The sequence below is a fragment of the Prunus avium genome, chromosome 1 (assembly GCF_965620075.1).
Source record: "Prunus avium chromosome 1, drPruAviu1.hap1.1, whole genome shotgun sequence".
Lineage (NCBI taxonomy): Eukaryota > Viridiplantae > Streptophyta > Magnoliopsida > Rosales > Rosaceae > Prunus > Prunus avium.
In genome coordinates, this window is record NC_142284.1 from 37,407,089 (window position 1) to 37,425,087 (window position 17,999).

The 17,999-nt window shown below is 37.5% G+C and overlaps 2 protein-coding genes and 1 pseudogene across 3 annotated transcripts; 1 reads left to right on the forward strand and 2 right to left on the reverse strand.

The window, feature by feature from the left end:
* Nucleotides 1–2,133: 2,133 nt before the first annotated feature.
* Nucleotides 2,134–3,090, reverse strand: LOC148297766 (uncharacterized; annotated as a pseudogene).
* A 324-nt stretch (nt 3,091–3,414) lies between these two features.
* On the reverse strand, nt 3,415–4,883 carry LOC148297767 (uncharacterized). The gene is made up of 3 exons (XM_088248176.1): nt 4,879–4,883; nt 3,825–3,976; nt 3,415–3,734 (listed from the first exon to the last, which is right to left on the reverse strand). The coding sequence occupies exons 1-3, from the start codon at nt 4,881–4,883 to the stop codon at nt 3,415–3,417; spliced, it is 477 nt and encodes a 158-aa protein (XP_088104302.1).
* A 2,228-nt stretch (nt 4,884–7,111) lies between these two features.
* On the forward strand, nt 7,112–15,387 carry LOC110770166 (geraniol 8-hydroxylase-like). 2 transcript variants are annotated; one of them, XM_088246813.1, is made up of 3 exons: nt 7,112–7,174; nt 7,313–8,229; nt 14,572–15,387. In XM_088246813.1, the coding sequence occupies exons 2-3, from the start codon at nt 7,330–7,332 to the stop codon at nt 15,190–15,192; spliced, it is 1,521 nt and encodes a 506-aa protein (XP_088102939.1). In that variant the 5' UTR covers nt 7,112–7,174; nt 7,313–7,329; the 3' UTR covers nt 15,193–15,387. The 2 variants fall into 2 exon arrangements, with proteins under 2 accessions (XP_088102939.1, XP_021829943.2); XM_021974251.2 differs by lacking the exon at nt 7,112–7,174 and having other exon boundaries at nt 7,268–8,229.
* The last annotated feature ends 2,612 nt before the right edge of the window (nt 15,388–17,999 follow it).

Consider the following 17,999-nt stretch of genomic DNA (forward strand, 5'->3'; position numbering starts at 1 on the left):
ACATCCCCATCAATATGATGGTAGATTGACCTTGCGAAGGCTATATCTAAAGGAAAAGCAAACAGAGCCATGCAGTGGCGGACCTATAGAGGCGCAAGGAGGTGCAGTTGCACCTCCCGTCGCCGGAAAAAACCATGGAGGTGCTGGATTTGCCCCTTTGCTCTCTAGCGTTTTAAAAGGTGCTATCAAGGCGCATCTCATGGAGTGCGTCGATCTGAGGCCTCCTGAAATCGCATCAAGGCACCAGTCATTTGGCAAGTTACACGATTGAGGCACGCACTGTGTTGCAGAAGGAGTTGCAAAGGCTTGTCGCTTATGGAGGCTCTGGTTCACGAATGAAGAATACAACCCTTTTTTTAATTTTCACAAACGACGTCGTCCTTTGTTTATGTTTAATAAAACGCGTGTTTCAATGAGGTTGTTGTTTAAAATTCAAACTCTTCGGTTTTGGTGCAACCTAGATAACAATAGTTTCAAGATTCATTATTTTGCTTCAATTACTTGGTTGTTATGATAAATATTTCATTATAATAATGTAATACCAAAAGGCTTGCGCTCCCAATTTGAAGAAGCCCATCTGTCCAAAAAAAAATTCCACAAAGAAGAAGAATCCTTGCACGATGCTCTCATATCACAATTTGAATATTAGAGTTTTTGTTTAATTAGAACTTGATTGACACAACTTGTTTGTTGATCTAATCTTTTTTTACTGTGATAATATGTTTTTATTATTATTTTTGTATTTATTTTACCGTGCTAGTTAATCCTAAAATTATTTGAGGGTTTGGTTTATTTCAAAATATGTTTTTTATTCAGTTCTTGGGTAGTACTAAAATCATTATTGCCCCTCTCTTGAAAAATTCCTGGATCCGCCACTGGAGCCATGCCACTAGAATACAGATTTTTGTTTTGTAAATTTTTATTAAGTTATTCGGTGTTGATTTTTCAATTTAAAAAAATGTATTTGGAAAACTTGTTGGCTCAATCACTTTTCTTTCTTTGTTTCTACTCTTCTAGATTTGGGAGGGGCTACTTTGGCAATGGATGAGGACTGGTGTTGGAAGGGGATGGAAAAGTCGTGGAAAAATTAGGTTGGTTTTATTTTTATATATTTTAAATTTATAGTCAATTGATGGAAATGGCCTTATTTGAAGCATGCGACTTGATTTAACGAAATTTTTTAAAGGAGTTAGACGTAGGTGGTAAATATTTCAACACTTTAAATAGTTCAATTGGTTACTAAAAAAAATTAAAAATTCATGTGGTAATCTCGCACGTATCTAAAAGTTCATGTAATATTTATGTAGATTCCCCTTTAGGGTAAATAGAGATAGCTTGTAAAAGCTTCCGCTCGGAACAGATAAGTCCAGACCAAATTGTTCTCAAATGTCTTTACCTAAGTTTGTCTCTTAGCTTAGATGATATATATATATAAACGACTTAAAAGAGTTAGGGCCAGTTTGGCATTGCTGTGCTGTGAAAATAATCGCTGTCAGATTTGCTGTGAGAGAAATCAGCTGTGAGAGAAAGCAGTTTGGCGTTTGGTAAACTTTTTGTTATAAGTGCTGTTTGTACAATAATCAGTTTCTGAGTGTTTGGTAAATTTGTTTGTAAAAGTGCTGTGAGCTGTGTATAATGACTAAAAAGGGCATTATGCTGAAATGAATTTTCTGTTCAAGTGTTTGGTAAAAGGAAAAGCACTTTCACTTCAGCTTATATAATTTTTTTTTATATTAAATATGTTTCCATCACACCCTAAAAATTATTTTAATTATAAAATAAATAAAGTCTTCCATTAAAAATAAATATATTGTCAATAATATAGTTATAACAAAAATTAAACTAGTCCTAAACAAGCAATCATATACATTTCTAAGCAGATGAACTCATTAAACTTGCGGCTATATTATTTCTCAATGCCTCCATTTCTTGTGTTACAGAACCATCTTCTTGTTGTGCATCAACCTCTCTCTCAATCTCTTCATCTTGAGTACCATTTAGGTCACCTTCACTTTCATCAAAATGACAATCACGTTTGGCATGTCTTCTTATATAGTTATGAAGTGCCATGGTTGCAATAACTATTTTGACTTGTTTTGCAAAAGGATAACTAGGCATGTCTTGTAAAATACTTCATCTCTTTTTCCATACTCCAAAAGTGCGTTCAATAACACTTCTAAGGGAAGAGTGTGCATGATTGAATACCTCTTTATGACCCATCGGTTGAACACCCCTACGAAAATCAGGAAGATGATATCTTTCACCTTTATATGGTCCTATCCTAAGTAGCCTCTTATTTGTGGGTATCCCGCATCTACCAGATAATATTTTCCTAAAACAAAATTTTATAGATTATTCACAATGTAAAAAACTGAAATATAAATTATATGAATTTTTTTTCTTTAGATAGAAATAGTACCATTTGGAGGTTTAGGAAAATTCAAACTTTGATCACGTAAAGCTGATAGAAATATCCTTGTGTCATGGGCCGTGCCTTCCCATCCGGCACATGCAAATATAAATTGCATGTCAAAATTGCATGCAGCGATCACATTTTGGGTAGGTATCTCTTTTCTACCAATAAATGGTATTTGATTAGAAGGAGATACTACAGCTTGCACATGAACACCATCTATAGCACCAATACAATCCTACAAGTGATAAAAAGACAAACATAATATTAATTATAACATAATAAAACATAGACAAATATTTAATAGTATATGCAATAGTTACCTTGAAATGAGGCATATATCTAGAATCCTGTAGGATTTCCTTTGGAGTGTTGTTAAACGCATTTTCCAGTGGTTTAATTACATCCACAGCCAAACGACATACAACATCAAGTAAGATACTAAAATATCTGCTCACAGTCTCACTAGAATGTTGAAAGCGATCTTGTGCTTGCCTATTTGCAGAACCATGTCCTAAGATGTTCAAGAACATCCCTAACATCTCAGCAACACTCATTCTTCTTGAACCCTTTAATCCATAATTGTTTTGCAATTCATCACACAATCTTAGAAATACATCTTTGTCCATCCTAAACATATTATGGCAACGACTTTCATTTCCTTGTAATACTCCCATCAACCAAATATTTCCTGTTTGATGGTCATTCATACACGGGGTCTTATGAATATATTTCACGTAATAAAGTTCAATAAGACGAGCAGTGACACATATAATTTGATTGATCTCCTCCTCGTCTTCTAGAATGGACATGTTCTAAAATAACCTGCAAATGTGTTTATTTTCTTCAAATATCATTTTCACTATGCATGCATGTTTAAAATATCACTCACAAATTCAAATAAATGATAATCCAACATTAACTCAAATATCATTCACAAATTCAAATAAATTAACAACATAACAATGAAATATAAATTAAAGTCACTAAACTATCAAATTCTAGTTTTCAGCTAACTCATGATTAAGGAATTGAAGCTTGAGGTCAGGATCTTCCATGACAACAAACATCTCTCTCTTCTCTTGAACACAAAACAATTTAGTTGCAAACCACCACAACTTGCTACAACGTTCTGCCCCAGGTAAAGTTGCAACATCTTTCATCACTTCAGTAATACTAGTTCCTTGTGAAACTATATTAGCCATTGATGATGTTCCAGTACTCCTACTCTCAACCACCTCAACAAGACGTTCAATTTGTAGTGATAATTTTGCAGCACCTCCCATTTCCCCCCCTCCTTTACCTTTCTTCTCATTATTATCTTGAATTTCAAGTGATTAATTAGTTCTCTTTTTTGGCACATTGTTTGTAGTTTGAGTGGTTTCAATTGGCACAGACTCATTTGAATCACCATTAACTTCAAGTTGGTTGACATCATCATCACTTTCAACTGGAAGTACACCAGATGAAGGTGCCCAAGAATGCTTACCAGTGGCTGTGACATTCAAAAACATCATATCTAACTTATCCTCCATCTTAGGACTAATACCCTCAAATTGGAATCTTGAAAAGATATTTTCTTGCTTTCTCGATAAGTCTCAACAATCGTGCCAAAAATTAATTAAGAGTTGGGCGAGAAATGAATTTCTTGTGTTGCATGCTAATTTGTCTCATGTTTGCCTGGATTTCTTGTGGGGGAGCTGGAAGGAGAAGGGGATGGAGAGAGAGAGAGGGAGGTTTTTTTTAAAAAAGATTTTTTTAAATGTTATTTTATTATATTATGTAATTGATTTATTATTTTTTCAAGAAATTGGTGAGTCCTACAGTGGACACGTCATCAGTTAAACCAAACGGTCAACTTAACAGAAGGTCTAAATTGGTCAAATTTGAAAACCATTGGGTGTAAATTGATGAAATTGAAACTCGGGGGCCCCTATTGAGAATGACCCTAAATCTTTAAGGAGTCTTTTGACCTTAAATGAGAAGGAGGAGTGGCCTTTTATAGGCATCCAAGAACAAGTAACATTCACCACATTAAACCAAAAAATTAAATCATTTAATATAAAAATAAAACCTGAAAATAAATATTTATAACATCATAATAAATAAAATAAAACAACCAAATAATTAAAACAAAATTTAAAACTTATAACGGTAAAATTTTTAAAAGCTTTTAAAATTCCAACACTTCCCATAAAAAAAATAGTATGCTTCTTTGAAAAAAAAAAAAAAAAACTTTTGAGTAAAGCCAATTTGGCCATCTAAAAAGACTGTTTTAGCGGCTAGCTAGCAACTTTCTTTCTATTCAAAAAGGACGCATAACTAAGTAGAAATGATAAGACTTATCCCACAATTCTGTGTCCTTCACGTTAACAGTTAGTTAGGTCGTCGGATTGAGAAAGGCAACACATGGCACTAAGGGAGTGGTAGGTGGACGCACGATGAGTTGGAAATTCTCAACCTACCTCATAACATAATTGTATTATATAGAGCGTTGCCTGCTGCTACTATAATGTCTGTGAAAATATATCACACTATTTATGATATAATATATAAGGCTAACGTCAAAAGACTCCCTCAAGGTTTGGGGTAATTCTCAATATGGGCCCCCGAGTTTCAATGTCATCAATTTACACCCCATGGTTTTCAAATCTGACCAATTTAAGTATTATGTTAAGTTGACCGTTTGGCCAAACGTTAACTGATGACGTGTCCACTATAGGACCCAATTGTTTTGCTTTAAGATTCCTAGACCAAAATCAAAATGGGGGATGGGGTGGAGGAGCTGGGAGGAGAAGGGGATGGAGAGAAAGAGGGGGAGGTTTTATTTTTAAAAAGATTTTTTTAAAGTTATTTTATTATATTATATAATTAATTTATTAAATTTTTAAAGAATTGGTGGGTCCTACAATGGACGCGTCATTTGTTAAACCAAATGGTCAACTTAACAGAAAATCTAAATTGGTCAGATTTAAAAATCATCGTATGTAAATTGATGAGATTGAAACTCAAGGGCCCATATTAAGAATGACCCTAAATTTTTAGGGAGTCTTTTAATGTTAGCCCTAATATATATTTGTAATTCCAGGAGTGTTTCATGTCGCATGCTCCGCGGGTCCATTTCAAAAAGGCTTATTATCACAAAACGTCCCTAACGTTTGCGAAATTATCACATTGCATCCTTAAAGTTTTTTTGTATCACTCGTGGTCCATAACGTTAATATATGTGCTCTTAAATAGTCCCTCCGTAAAAAAAACTGTTAAATCCAGGGATATAATCGTCAAATCAATCCAAAATTATATTTAAAAAATTATTTTTTATTTCCTTTCCTTCTCTCTTTCTTTTCTTCTTCTTCTTTCTCTCCGCCTGTTCTTTTCTTCTCTTCTTCTCTCTCTGTTTCTCTTTTTTTCTTCTTTTTCTCCTTTTCTCTCTTTCCTCCTCTTTTCTTCTTCTTTTCCTTCGCATGGCTGTTTCTTTTTCTTCCTCTTTCCTTCTTTGCTCCTCGTTTCTTCTTCTGTCCAAAAGCAACCAGATTCATCCTCTTAGAACAATGCGTTGATTCGTAGAGAATTTGACAGTGAGACTACTCTCCCTTGAGATGAGTTGGATTCCTATGTTTTTAGCACAAGCTCTGTTCTTGTTGAAATTTTATAAACAGGCATCATGGGAGAGAGCCTCCACTTTTCCAAAAGCCGCTTCGAAACTGAAAAGCAACCCAAAAATCCCTGCTTCTGCTTCTCGTTGAAAACAGTAGTGGACCCAATTTCCAGCACCACTAGTCAAAACTGAAATCCGATTGAGTTGCATGCAGCTTCAAACTCCTGTGATCAGATTCAGATGAGTGAGTTGGTAGTTGGTAGTTTCTATGGTAAGTTGACAGCAAACAAACCCAGCAGCCCAGCTTCACTTCATCAAACCCAGCATTCCTTCTAAGAGGATGAATCTGGTTGCTTTTGGAGAGAAGAAGAAATGAGGAACAAAGAAGGAAAGAGGAAGAAAAAGAAACAGCATGCGAAGGAAAAGAAGAAGAAAAGAGGAGGAAAGAGAGAAAATGAGAAAAAGAAGATAAAAAGAGAAACAAAGAGAGAGAAGAAGAGAAGAAGAAGAAAAGAAAGAGAGGGAAGGAAATAAAAAATAATTTTTTAAATATAATTTTGGATTGATTTGACGATTATATTCCTGGATTTAACAGTTTTTTTGACGGAGGGACTATTTAAGAGCACCTATATTAACGTTAGGGACCATGAGTGATACAAAAAAACTTTAAGGATGCAATGTGATAGTTTCGCAAACGTCAAAGACCTTTTATGATAATAAGCCTTTCAAAAAAATCTGCCATGTGCACAAGAGTGAATTTAGCCGAAGACATGTCATGTCTTCTGTTCATAGAAAGACAACAAAGAAACTTTCTTAACTTTCCTTCCTTCCACAAATGCATGAGTGTACTGTCTCCCTGCGTCACGCATCTCAATTTTCAAGATTGACTGCTCCTACTTCAATAGGGTCAATCATCAGTTATGTGAATTCTAGCTACCCATTCTTTGACTCACTGCAATATATATCTACTTCTTTTTTTTTTTAATGAGAAAAATCCCTTATAGTTGACAGGAAATTGTACTTTTTTTTTGTCTTTTTGCATTCTTCTTTTCATGTTAAAAGCAGTTTAGGACCATCCTCTTTCAAAGCAGACATGTGCAGTTGCAATGTTTATGGGTAAAAAACAGAACCACTGGCCCACTTGGCTATAAATTCCCATTAATGTATGTATGTCATTTACCTTCTTCTTCTTATTTTTATTTCTACTGCATGTCATTTACTATTTTACATGTGATATGTGCATCTGTGAGAGAATGGATTTATTCGAATTATAATAGTTCAATTTAACAACTTTTGTGCAGTTAGAACCAGAGAGAGAATGGATTTCTTGAGTTTTTGTCTGGTCCTGCTAAGCCTTTTCTTTGTGTTGTTGTTCTCAATCATTCAAGCTCTGCGAAGCAAAGCCAATCCCAAAAGGCATCTTCTCCCACCTGGACCAAAGCCATTCCCCTTCATTGGCAATCTTCTAGAGCTTGGCAACAAACCCCATCTCTCTCTCACCAAGCTTTCTCAAATCTATGGCCCCATTATAACTCTGCAACTCGGCCAAGTAAGAACGGTGGTGGTATCTTCACCAAACACAGCCAAACAAGTCCTCCGAACCCACGACCAATTCTTGTCCAACCGAACCATCCCAGATGCAGTCCAAGCCTGTGACCTTCGCCAGGACAGCCTGCCATGGATACCACCTTCGGCCAAATGGAGAAGCCTTCGACAAATATGCAACTCTCAATTGTTCGCCGCCAAAATCCTCAACGCCAACCAACCCAACCGTCGCATAAAAGTGCAAGAGCTCATATCTCAGATCAACGAAAGCGCGGTCAATGGTGAGGCGGTAGATATTGGAAGGGCCGTTTTCAAAACTACGCTCAATCTGCTGTCTCGTACTGTTTTCTCAGTGGATTTGGCTGACCCAAGTAGCGAGATGGCCAGAGAGTTCAAGGAGACTGTGTGGGGTTTGATGGAAGGGGCAGGGACCCCAAACGTGGGGGACTTTTTTCCTATCCTTAGGAAAATTGACCCCCAGGGCATTAGGCGGCGCATGATCAAACATTTCAACAAGATGGAACAGCTCTTTGACCGCATGATTAGCCAAAGATTGGCATCAAGAAAAGCCCATGATTATGTCACATCCAATGATATGTTGGATACTCTTTTGAACATCAGTGAAGCGAACAGTGAGGACATGGACAAGACCAAAATTCAACATCTGTTTCTGGTTAGTTGTTTTGTCTTTGCTGATTATAGTTTGTTAGTACGAAAATTATATTGGCATTTCCTAGACTCTAAAATAAGTTGAAAATTAGTGTGTGAAGAATTGTTACTGGACGTTTTGGCACAACTCATTCAATCCTATACTTCCGTGGCATGACTTGACTGATATGAGAAACTTGACTTAAGGTAAATCATGACATAATCATGCATTCACAATAGGATTTATAGTTGGAGTTATTTTCAATGTCATTGTGATTTAAGTTAAATATTAGCGTTTCCTATAGTGACGTGCACCATGCTTATCTCTTAATTAACTTGTTTTAGGAGATAAGTGTTTCTTTATAAAAGTGGATGTTTGGTGTCATCACTAAGAGTCCATATTGAATAAGAATTTATATTCATAATTGGATAGTTTTTTTTGTCTGCTGTTTTGGCGTCTCAATGAAGAGACCTTTTTGGATCAGGTTTGGAAGTCTTAGTTGAATAGAAGTAATGGTCTCTTGGGTTTCTCTCTTGGTAGAGAAAACCTATCTTGAATAAAATGAAGGGTTTTCTTTTCAAACAGTAGGCTTTCAACGTATTAAACTTTTGAGTCTATTGAATCTGTTTTGTGAAAGCTGATGTGCTTATTTCGTTTCGGTAAGTCATCAAGTGCTCCTTAGTTGCTTGGAGATTTATCGAATCCTTTCATCATTCATATTGCATGCATATGTATGTTGGTGACTCATACGGTTAAGGGCACCAAGACTGTTGTGGTGTTTATCCTCCGACGAGCTTGAAGCAATCGTGACCAGTATTGCATTCAACATAAGGAGTGTCGAAGATCATTCTGTGACAGAAATTGAGTTACACTACCGAAGTCGGTAAACTTTATCTAGATTGCATCTAGGATAAGTGTGTGAGTAGTTCTTGTAATCTTCATTCTATAGTGGATTTGCTTTGGACTAAAGACTCCCGTGAATTTTCCCCAGAGGTGGGGTTTAACCACGTAAAATAAATATCTGCGTATTCTTTTATTTTATGCTCAGTATGTTTCAGAATTGATAAGCCATATCAATCTTGCCAAACAAAGTGTAGAGATTTGTGTAAAGATTTTCTGGTTTAGAATTCTTTCTTATGTATTTCATTACTTACAATCAACACATATATATACAAGTTCCTAAGCCCACCAAGTTAGGCAACCAACCTAGTTAGGCAACCAACCTAGTCAAGCCCCCCAAATATTGTAGGTGCCAAACATAGTAGGTGCCAAACATTAATTGACTACATAATTAACACATGTTAATTGACTACATCATTAACACTCCCCCTCAAGTTGGTGCAAAGATGTCACGCATGCCCAACTTGTCAATAGATTCATTGAAAACTCTACTTGACACTGCCTTTGTCAGAATATCAGCCAGTTGATTTTCTGAGTTTACGAACGGAAACTTAATCATCTTTTTTTCCAGTTTTTCTTTGATGAAGTGTCGATCGACTTCCACATGTTTAGTACGGTCGTGTTGTACTGGATTATGTGCTATCTCGATGGCAGCTTTATTGTCACAATATAGGTTTGTGGCATTCACTTGTTTAATGCCAAGATTCTTTAGTAATCTCCGCAACCAAAGCAATTCACATACTCCTTGAGCCATTCCTCTAAACTCAGCTTCAGCACTGGATCTAGCTACAACTCTTTGTTTCTTACTCCTCCAAGTAACTAAGTTGCCACCCACAAATGTAAAATATCCAGAAGTTGAACGTCTATCCGTGATACACCCTGCCCAATCAGCATCAGTGTATCCTTCAAGATCCATGTGTGTATGTTTGGAGAACATCAATCCTTTTCCAGGGGCAGTCTTCAAGTATCGCATTATCCGTATTACTCCATTCATGTGAGCTTCACTTGGTTGATGCATGAATTGGCTTACCATACTCACAGCATAAGCTATGTCAGGGCGTGTGTGGGATAGATAAATCAATCGCCCAACTAACCTTTGATACCTTTCTTTATCAGTAGGAGCTTGATCTGGATACATTCCCAATTTGTGATTCTGTTCAATAGGTGTGTCAGCTGGCTTGCAATCTAGCATTCCTGTTTCTGTCAACAAATCTAACACATACTTTCTTTGGGATAGAAATATGCCATGTTTAGATCTAGCAACCTCAATGCCAAGAAAATATTGTAACTCACCCAGTTCCTTCATCTCAAATTCACTTCCAAGGAGCTTCTGTAGATTATGCATCTCTTCATTGTCATTACCGGTAACCACCATATCATCTACATAGATGATCAGGGCCGTAAGCTTTCCACCACGATGCTTTAAGAATAATGTGTGATCTGAGCTACTCGGAGTGTACCCAAATCGCTTCATGGAATCAGTAAATCTCCCAAACCAGGCTCGGGGTGATTGCTTTAGCCCATACAGAGATTTTCTTAGCTTGCATACGGTATTAGGACCGGATGTCATAGGAATCCCTGGTGGTGGATCCATATATACTTCTTCTTGTAAGTCCCCATGAAGAAATGCATTCTTTACATCATATTGCAGTAGTGGCCAGTCAAGATTTGCAGCCAAGGATATGAGAACACGTACAGTATTGATTTTGGCAACTGGTGCAAACGTCTCCTGGTAGTCAATTCCATATGTTTGTGTATATCCCTTGGCCACTAATCGAGCTTTGTATCGGTCTATGGATCCATCAGCTTTGTATTTAACAGTGTATATCCACCGACATCCAACTGGTTTCTTCCCATGTGGTAAAGGAACCATTTCCCATGTAGAATTCTTTTTCAAAGCTTCCATTTCAATTGCCATTGCTTCAATCCATCTAGAATCTGTCACAGCATCCTGCCACTTACTTGGAACACATACAGTAGATAATTGATTGACAAATGATGCATATGACTTTGACAATCTATGAGTGGACACATGGTTATTGATGGGGTATTTAGATTTAGCATTAAGGTCAGGGCAATATTGAGGTTTAGGTTTTCCCCTAGTGGATCTAGGTGGAAGTATATATGGTGCAACATTAGGTGGCTCAGTGATTACCTCAAGTACTTCTTCATCACTAGACGAATGATGCTGTGGCAGGGCAAGAGGGGTTGTATTTTGTAGTTGATCATCTGGGGCATCTGGATCACCTTCTGGTTCCATAGTCTCAAGGTCTTCACTGAGGTCAGAACTGAGAAGATCAAGATCTTCAGGATTTTCAACTCTGTGAAAACGCGACTGGTCGCTGGATTCTTCGTGACTGGTCGCCTCAGGCACTTCTCCATTTTTTTCAGTATATTTTTCGATCGTCTCTTCAAATGATGAGTCCTTCTCTTCACTCCCCCTCTCCCCCTGAAGAGAAGGGGTCTTGGAAACCACAAAGTAGGCCAAATCTTCATGAAAAGTGGCATCCATAGTGACAAAGAGCTTTTGAGTAGGAGGATGGTAACACTTGTATCCTTTTTGATTCAAGCCATATCCAACAAACACACATCGGAGGGCACACGGATCCAGCTTACTCCGTTGATGAGAAGGAACATGAGCATAAACAACACAACCGAACACACGAGGAGGCAACTTAAGGATGGTAGGAAGAGAGATGTGATGAGCCAAGGTATCTAGTGGAGTTCGGAAATCCAGAACACTACTAGGCACTCGATTAATCACATAGACTGCAGAGAGAAGAGCATGACCCCATAAGTGGTGAGGAACTGATTTATCAAGCATGTAGGCACGGGCAACTTCAAGTAATTGGCGATTCTTCCGTTCGGCGACACCATTTTGTTGTGGAGTGAAGGGTGTGGAGGTTTGATGGATGATGCCTTGGTCCTTGAAGAATTGAGCCAAGGCACCATTTACATACTCCCCACCATTGTCGGACCGGAACACTTTGATGGATGCTTGGAACTGAGTGGTGATCATAGCATGGAATTCCCGGATTGTGGTAGTAACATCACTTTTATGGGCGAGCAAGTACACCCATGTCATGCGGGTGCAGTCATCTATAAATGTAACAAACCATCTTTTGCCATTAGAAGAGATTTTAGCAGGACCCCAAACATCAGAGTGAACCAACTCAAAAGGAAATTCTGTTTTATTATCACTTGTGGGAAATACGGCACGATGGCTTTTGGCCAATACACACGTTTCACACTGAAATTTTTGATCAACTAGACCTCGAAATAAAGATGGAAACAACCGGCGAAGATAAGCAAAAGATGGATGTCCTAAGCGACGATGCCAGAGCCAAATCTGTTGGTGAGCATGTGAGTTTGGAACATGAGTATGAGCGGCACGTGGTGGTGGCGGTGGTGAGACTGTCAAAGAATACAACCCCCCTCTCCGTTTACCATGCCCAATCGTCTCGTGAGTCAAAAGATCCTGAAATGTACAATGAGAAGGATAAAAGGTGGCATAACAATTATGTGAATCAAGTAATTTTCCAACTGATAATAAATTGCAATTAATAGACGGAACTAAGAGTGTATGGGGTAAAACTAGAGAAGGGGAAAGTGATATGGTCCCTTCTCCAGCAACATTAGAAGGGACCCCATTGGCACTAGTAATGTAAGGATGGCGGGACTGAGTAGACAGTTTAGAAAAAAGGTTAGAGTCAAAAGTCATATGATCAGTGGCACCAGTATCAATTATCCATGTAGTGGGATGCGTACCTGAGTTGGGGTTGGAGTTAGAGAGCAAGGCAGGAGACGGGGATGCATCGGTAGTCATGACACAAGCAGCTTTGGGTGTCATATTGCGGGTCTTGTGTGTATCCCACCACTCAGGATAACCATGAAGTTTAAAGCATTTTTCAACAAGGTGATCACCACCACAATGGGTACATTTTCGAGTTCCTTTTGCATCATCAGGTTTAAGGCCACGAGGGGGCAGCCCAGAGGATGCACGGTGGGGTGCCCGATAGGGCTTGACTGCCATGGCACTGCTACTTCCAAGCATGGAGGATTGGCGACTATCTTCCTCCATCACAAGTGCATAAGCTTCAAGGACAGGTGGTATTGGGTTCATAGCAAGGATCCGGCTACGGACTGAATCATATTGAGGATCGAGTCCTCCCAAGAAATCGTACACTCGATCGGCATCGAGTGCTTGTTGGTGAAGCGCCACACCATCAGGATTGGTGTGCTTACAAGGATGAAGGACGTCGATTTCCTGCCAAATTAGATGCAATTTTTCATAGAAAACACTCACAGGCTCACCATTCTGAGAGGTGGTGACTGACTGACGGCGGAGCTGGTACAACTTAGAGCTATTCTGAGTAACAGTATAGGTTTTCTGAGCTGCTTCCCACACCTTACAAGCTGTTGGGCAGTGATCAAATAAGGCACGAACATTCTTGGTCATGGAGTTGAGGAGCCATGACTGCACCAAACAATTGTCTTCATCCCAAGTGTCATAGCTGGGGTCATCAATGGCAGGGGCAGATTTTTTACCATTAATGAAACCAGCCATACGCCGACTTGTTATGGCCAAACGAACACTACGAGACCATGCAGAGTAGTTGGACCCATCCAACTTATCTGGAGTGATTTGAGAAGGGTAGTCGTGAGAGGAGCGGACTGGTGGAGTAGAGGAGTTAGCCTTGGAGGAGTCGGAGGCGTCACCCATGAGATAAGTCGGGATAAGTATATGCAGCGGAAGGATAAAACAACCAAGGGAACTCAACACAAGTTTTGTGTTGGAACAATATAGGAGCAAAGAAGTAAAGGCAAGATTAAGTAGAGGCAAGGTAAGGCAAGAATAAGGTAAGAACAAGGTAGAACAAGGTAAGAACAAGGTAGAACAAGGCAAGAACAAGGTAAGAACAAGGTTATGCAGAGGCAACCAAAATCGATTGCTCTGATACCATGCCAAACAAAGTGTAGAGATTTGTGTAAAGATTTTCTGGTTTAGAATTCTTTCTTATGTATTTCATTACTTACAATCAACACATATATATACAAGTTCCTAAGCCCACCAAGTTAGGCAACCAACCTAGTTAGGCAACCAACCTAGTCAAGCCCCCCAAATATTGTAGGTGCCAAACATAGTAGGTGCCAAACATTAATTGACTACATAATTAACACATGTTAATTGACTACATCATTAACAAATCTTGCTTCGAAAGCCTATAGTTATTTATTGTTACTAATAGAATTAGCCTAGTCACCCGAACTCTATGCATTTTTTAGTCATCCTACAGGTATTTTCATAGTTAAACTATTCTATCAATTAATTTAATTTACAGAGACAAGGGATTCAAACTTAAGTGCAAAGAGTGGGCGAACTGGCCTGACCGTCTACTCTCGTTAAGTGTTTTTGTTTTTGGTTTTTAATCCCATTTTATTTTTCTGACTTGTTATGTGAAAAAGGCTCTATTTGCCGCGGGCACCGATACAACTTCAGCCACATTGGAATGGGCCATGGCTGAGCTGCTACGCGACCCTGAAAAGCTGTCAAAAGCTCAACAAGAGCTGGAGCAAATCATTGGCAAAGGAAAACCAGTAGAGGAAGCAGACATTGCTCGACTTCCTTACTTACAAGCAATAATCAAAGAGACCTTTCGGTTGCACCCAGCAGCTCCATTGCTTCTCCCTCGCAAAGCCGATTCAGACGTTGAAATCTGCGGGTATATTGTACCCAAGGGTGCACAAGTGTATGTGAATGCATGGGCCATCGGCAGAGACCCCAGCATTTGGGACAGCCCAAGCTCATTTATGCCGGAGAGGTTCTTGGGATTGGATGACCAAATTGATGTTACAGGCAAAAACTTTGAGCTTATCCCATTTGGTGGTGGAAGGAGAATATGTCCTGGCTTGCCATTGGCAATGCGAATTCTGGCCTTGATGTTGGGTTCACTCGTTAACTCTTTTGATTGGAAGCTTGAAGATGGGGTTGTACCAGAGACCTTGAACATGGAAGAGAAATTTGGCCTCACCTTGCAGATGGCTCACCCTCTTAGAGCTGTGCCGAAGTCATTTTGTGAAATTTAATGGAGTATAGATACGTCACTTATCTATGTTAGTATTGAAACTTATTAATAATCATGGATGTTAGATTATTTTTTCCATAACATTACTTCATAATGGCTTTTGGTCTAATGACATTTAGTTTCCACTATTTTCTATTAAGCTCTTATAAGTGTAATAACCATTCATTATATAAAAAAGAATGAATCTTTTCTCTTATCTTTTTTATGCTCTCTTTTCTTCTTCTTCTTCTTCTTCTGATTCAGTGAATCTTAAAACCATAATATATTATTCAATTTCATATTTATTTTAACCTAAAGATAATAGAATTTTATTATCTAGGTTTTTCTACAATTAGAATTTTTATTTATTTTAATTATACATTTTTATTCTCAAATGATAAATTTTTCATTGTTTATAATAATTTTAGCCTTTAAAAAATATGAGAATTTAAAAAATATATATATAGGACATAAATTAGCAAAAAATATACTTGAAAAATAACTTACATATTATTATTCTCAAATTGTCCTACTAGACACGTTTTCCCTGTTTTTATTTTCTGAATCTGTTTTCCAATTAATCTACCAGACGCATTCTGGAATCCTGAAAATGCAAATTCGTTTTCTCGTTTTCATTCTTAGAAAATATTATCAGGAAACATTTTTCAAAAACATTACCGAACGGCCCTTACAATTCGAAAACCTTCATGATTTCTGGATACAATTTCAAAAGTGTAATTAGTAATCTCCCAAATATATCACAATTTGAAGCAATGAGAGATAGAAAGATGGAGAGAGGGTGGATTTCGGTAGTAGCTGTGGTGGATCAATGGTTGAGTGAATGTTTACTTGTTTATATTGAAAAAGATGTGTTTGTTTGTATTGATAATGAAACTATAATGCGACGTTTTCAAAATATGAAAACTTGTCGTGGACAATTGTAATGTGGTTTTTTCTATTAATTGCGAATTATAATATTATCGTTTTATTTTTATTTTTGGTCTATTTTGTATATAAATTTTTTAACTTTTTAGACGTTGACCCTTGAAAGGAAAATTCCTGGATCCGCCACTAGAATGGAGGATGTTCATTCCTATATTTAGGAAGACTGGAAAATGAGGACTAGGAAATGCAATTATCTCTCATTCTCATGTTTGGTTACTGCAGTAATTAGGAATGAAAAGTTATCAAGGGTATGAAATTCCCCCTACATGCGAAGTCCATACCCATGAGTCCATAATTGTATTCCCAAGTATGCATTTACCAAATATAGGAATGCAATTTGAAACTCATTCCCAAGCTCCTAAACCTTGAACCATGTGTGTGCCATGGATTTAATTTGATTTTCTCATTCTATCTAAGATCAACTTTCACAATATTTTTCTTTGTTTACTTTTCCAATATTTTTACGTTGATAGAATTTGGGTTATGCTTACTTAAGATACCAAATTTGTAATATTGAAATTTAATCATTATAATAAATTCTCAAGTATATCATAGTGTTATTTAAAGTTGGCACTCCTTGATAGAATTCTCAAGTATATCAAAGAGTTCTTTAAAATTGACACTCCTTGATAGAATTCCTATCTCCGCCATTGACAAGAAACTTGGAGTCCATTGGATTCAAGACCTCGGCCTCAAGAGAATAAGCTTTACACGCTCATGTGTACCTAAAAGTCCAAATACCTTCATGTTGGCTAAGTTGTGGGCCAAATTCAGGTCCTCCATACACTTCTTTCTTAAAAGTTCTAAAGGGAGTTTAGGGTATTTTTGATAAAAAATTGATAAAAAAGAAGAAAAAAAAAGAGGAGTTTTACTAACAAGTAGTGGCGGATCTAGTAAGGAGCTAGTGAAGGCACTATCCTCACTCAGTTTTGTCTACACCTATAAAGTGTCAAGTTTTCAGGATATTTTCTGTTGAATGAGGACAAATTGTTTAATAAAAATGCCTCGAAGAAGGCTAAAGCAGGGCAATAAGGGGGCAAATGAATGGTCTTGGGCTGCATTAGGCCAAACTTTACAGTAGGCTCCATTAGCCACTGCATGTTAGGCCATACTTTACATGTTCTCACCCCAGGAAAGAAAATTTTTTATGCTGTAGATTTAAAACATGACTGAGAGAACTCGTTTTCACATTGCGGTAAATATCAAAGCTTTTCAGTCTTTTCGTTCGAGCCAAAATTTCCTGCGCTTGCACCTCCAATCCATTAACCTCTATTTCTTTCTTCCACCACAACACCTTCTCTTTCCTGTGCTTTCATCCCTGGAAATATCATAGCTGCTCCTCCGGGTTATAATATTTTTATATCTTCTTTTCAACACCTTCTCTTCCCTGTGCTTTCATCCCTGTCAATATCATAGCTGCTCCTCCAAGTATTTGAATATTTTTATTTCTTTATGATATATGGGTATTTTCCATTTTTCTTATACAAAGTATCCTGATGTTCTTATGGTATGGGATTGTTTACTACAAAGATTTGGGTTTCGTTGGAAATCACAAAGGTTGGAATCGGAAAAACAGAAAAGCATTGATGTATGGGTTATATGGATTTGGCTACTAATTGGTCTTTATTTTTGTATGGTTTTGGCTAAGTTATTCTATTTCATTTTTTGGTTGAAAGTTTATCTAATTCAGGTTTGATATGCACTTACGAGTTTGGCTTTTGGTTTAAGCATTGCTATAGTATTCTTTGCTATTGTTTACCAATGTCCCATTGACCAATATTTTTGTTATTTTTTGCTTTAGTAGATGAAAATTTAGAGATGGGAAGCCCACAAAAAGGACTCGGGACATATGAATTTATGGAAGATACTAATGAAAATAATTCA

Excerpts from the sequence above, each read along its gene's own strand:
- LOC110770166 (XM_088246813.1), top strand. The coding sequence starts at position 7,330 with ATGGATTTCTTGAGTTTTTGTCTGGTCCTGCTAAGCCTTTTCTTTGTG. Across the intron at positions 8,230-14,571 it reads AAATTCAACATCTGTTTCTG|GCTCTATTTGCCGCGGGCAC; the intron begins GTTAGTTGTTTT and ends TATGTGAAAAAG.
- LOC148297767 (XM_088248176.1), bottom strand. Across the intron at positions 3,735-3,824 it reads CAACCAACTTGAAGTTAATG|ATAATAATGAGAAGAAAGGT; the intron begins GTGATTCAAATG and ends TTGAAATTCAAG.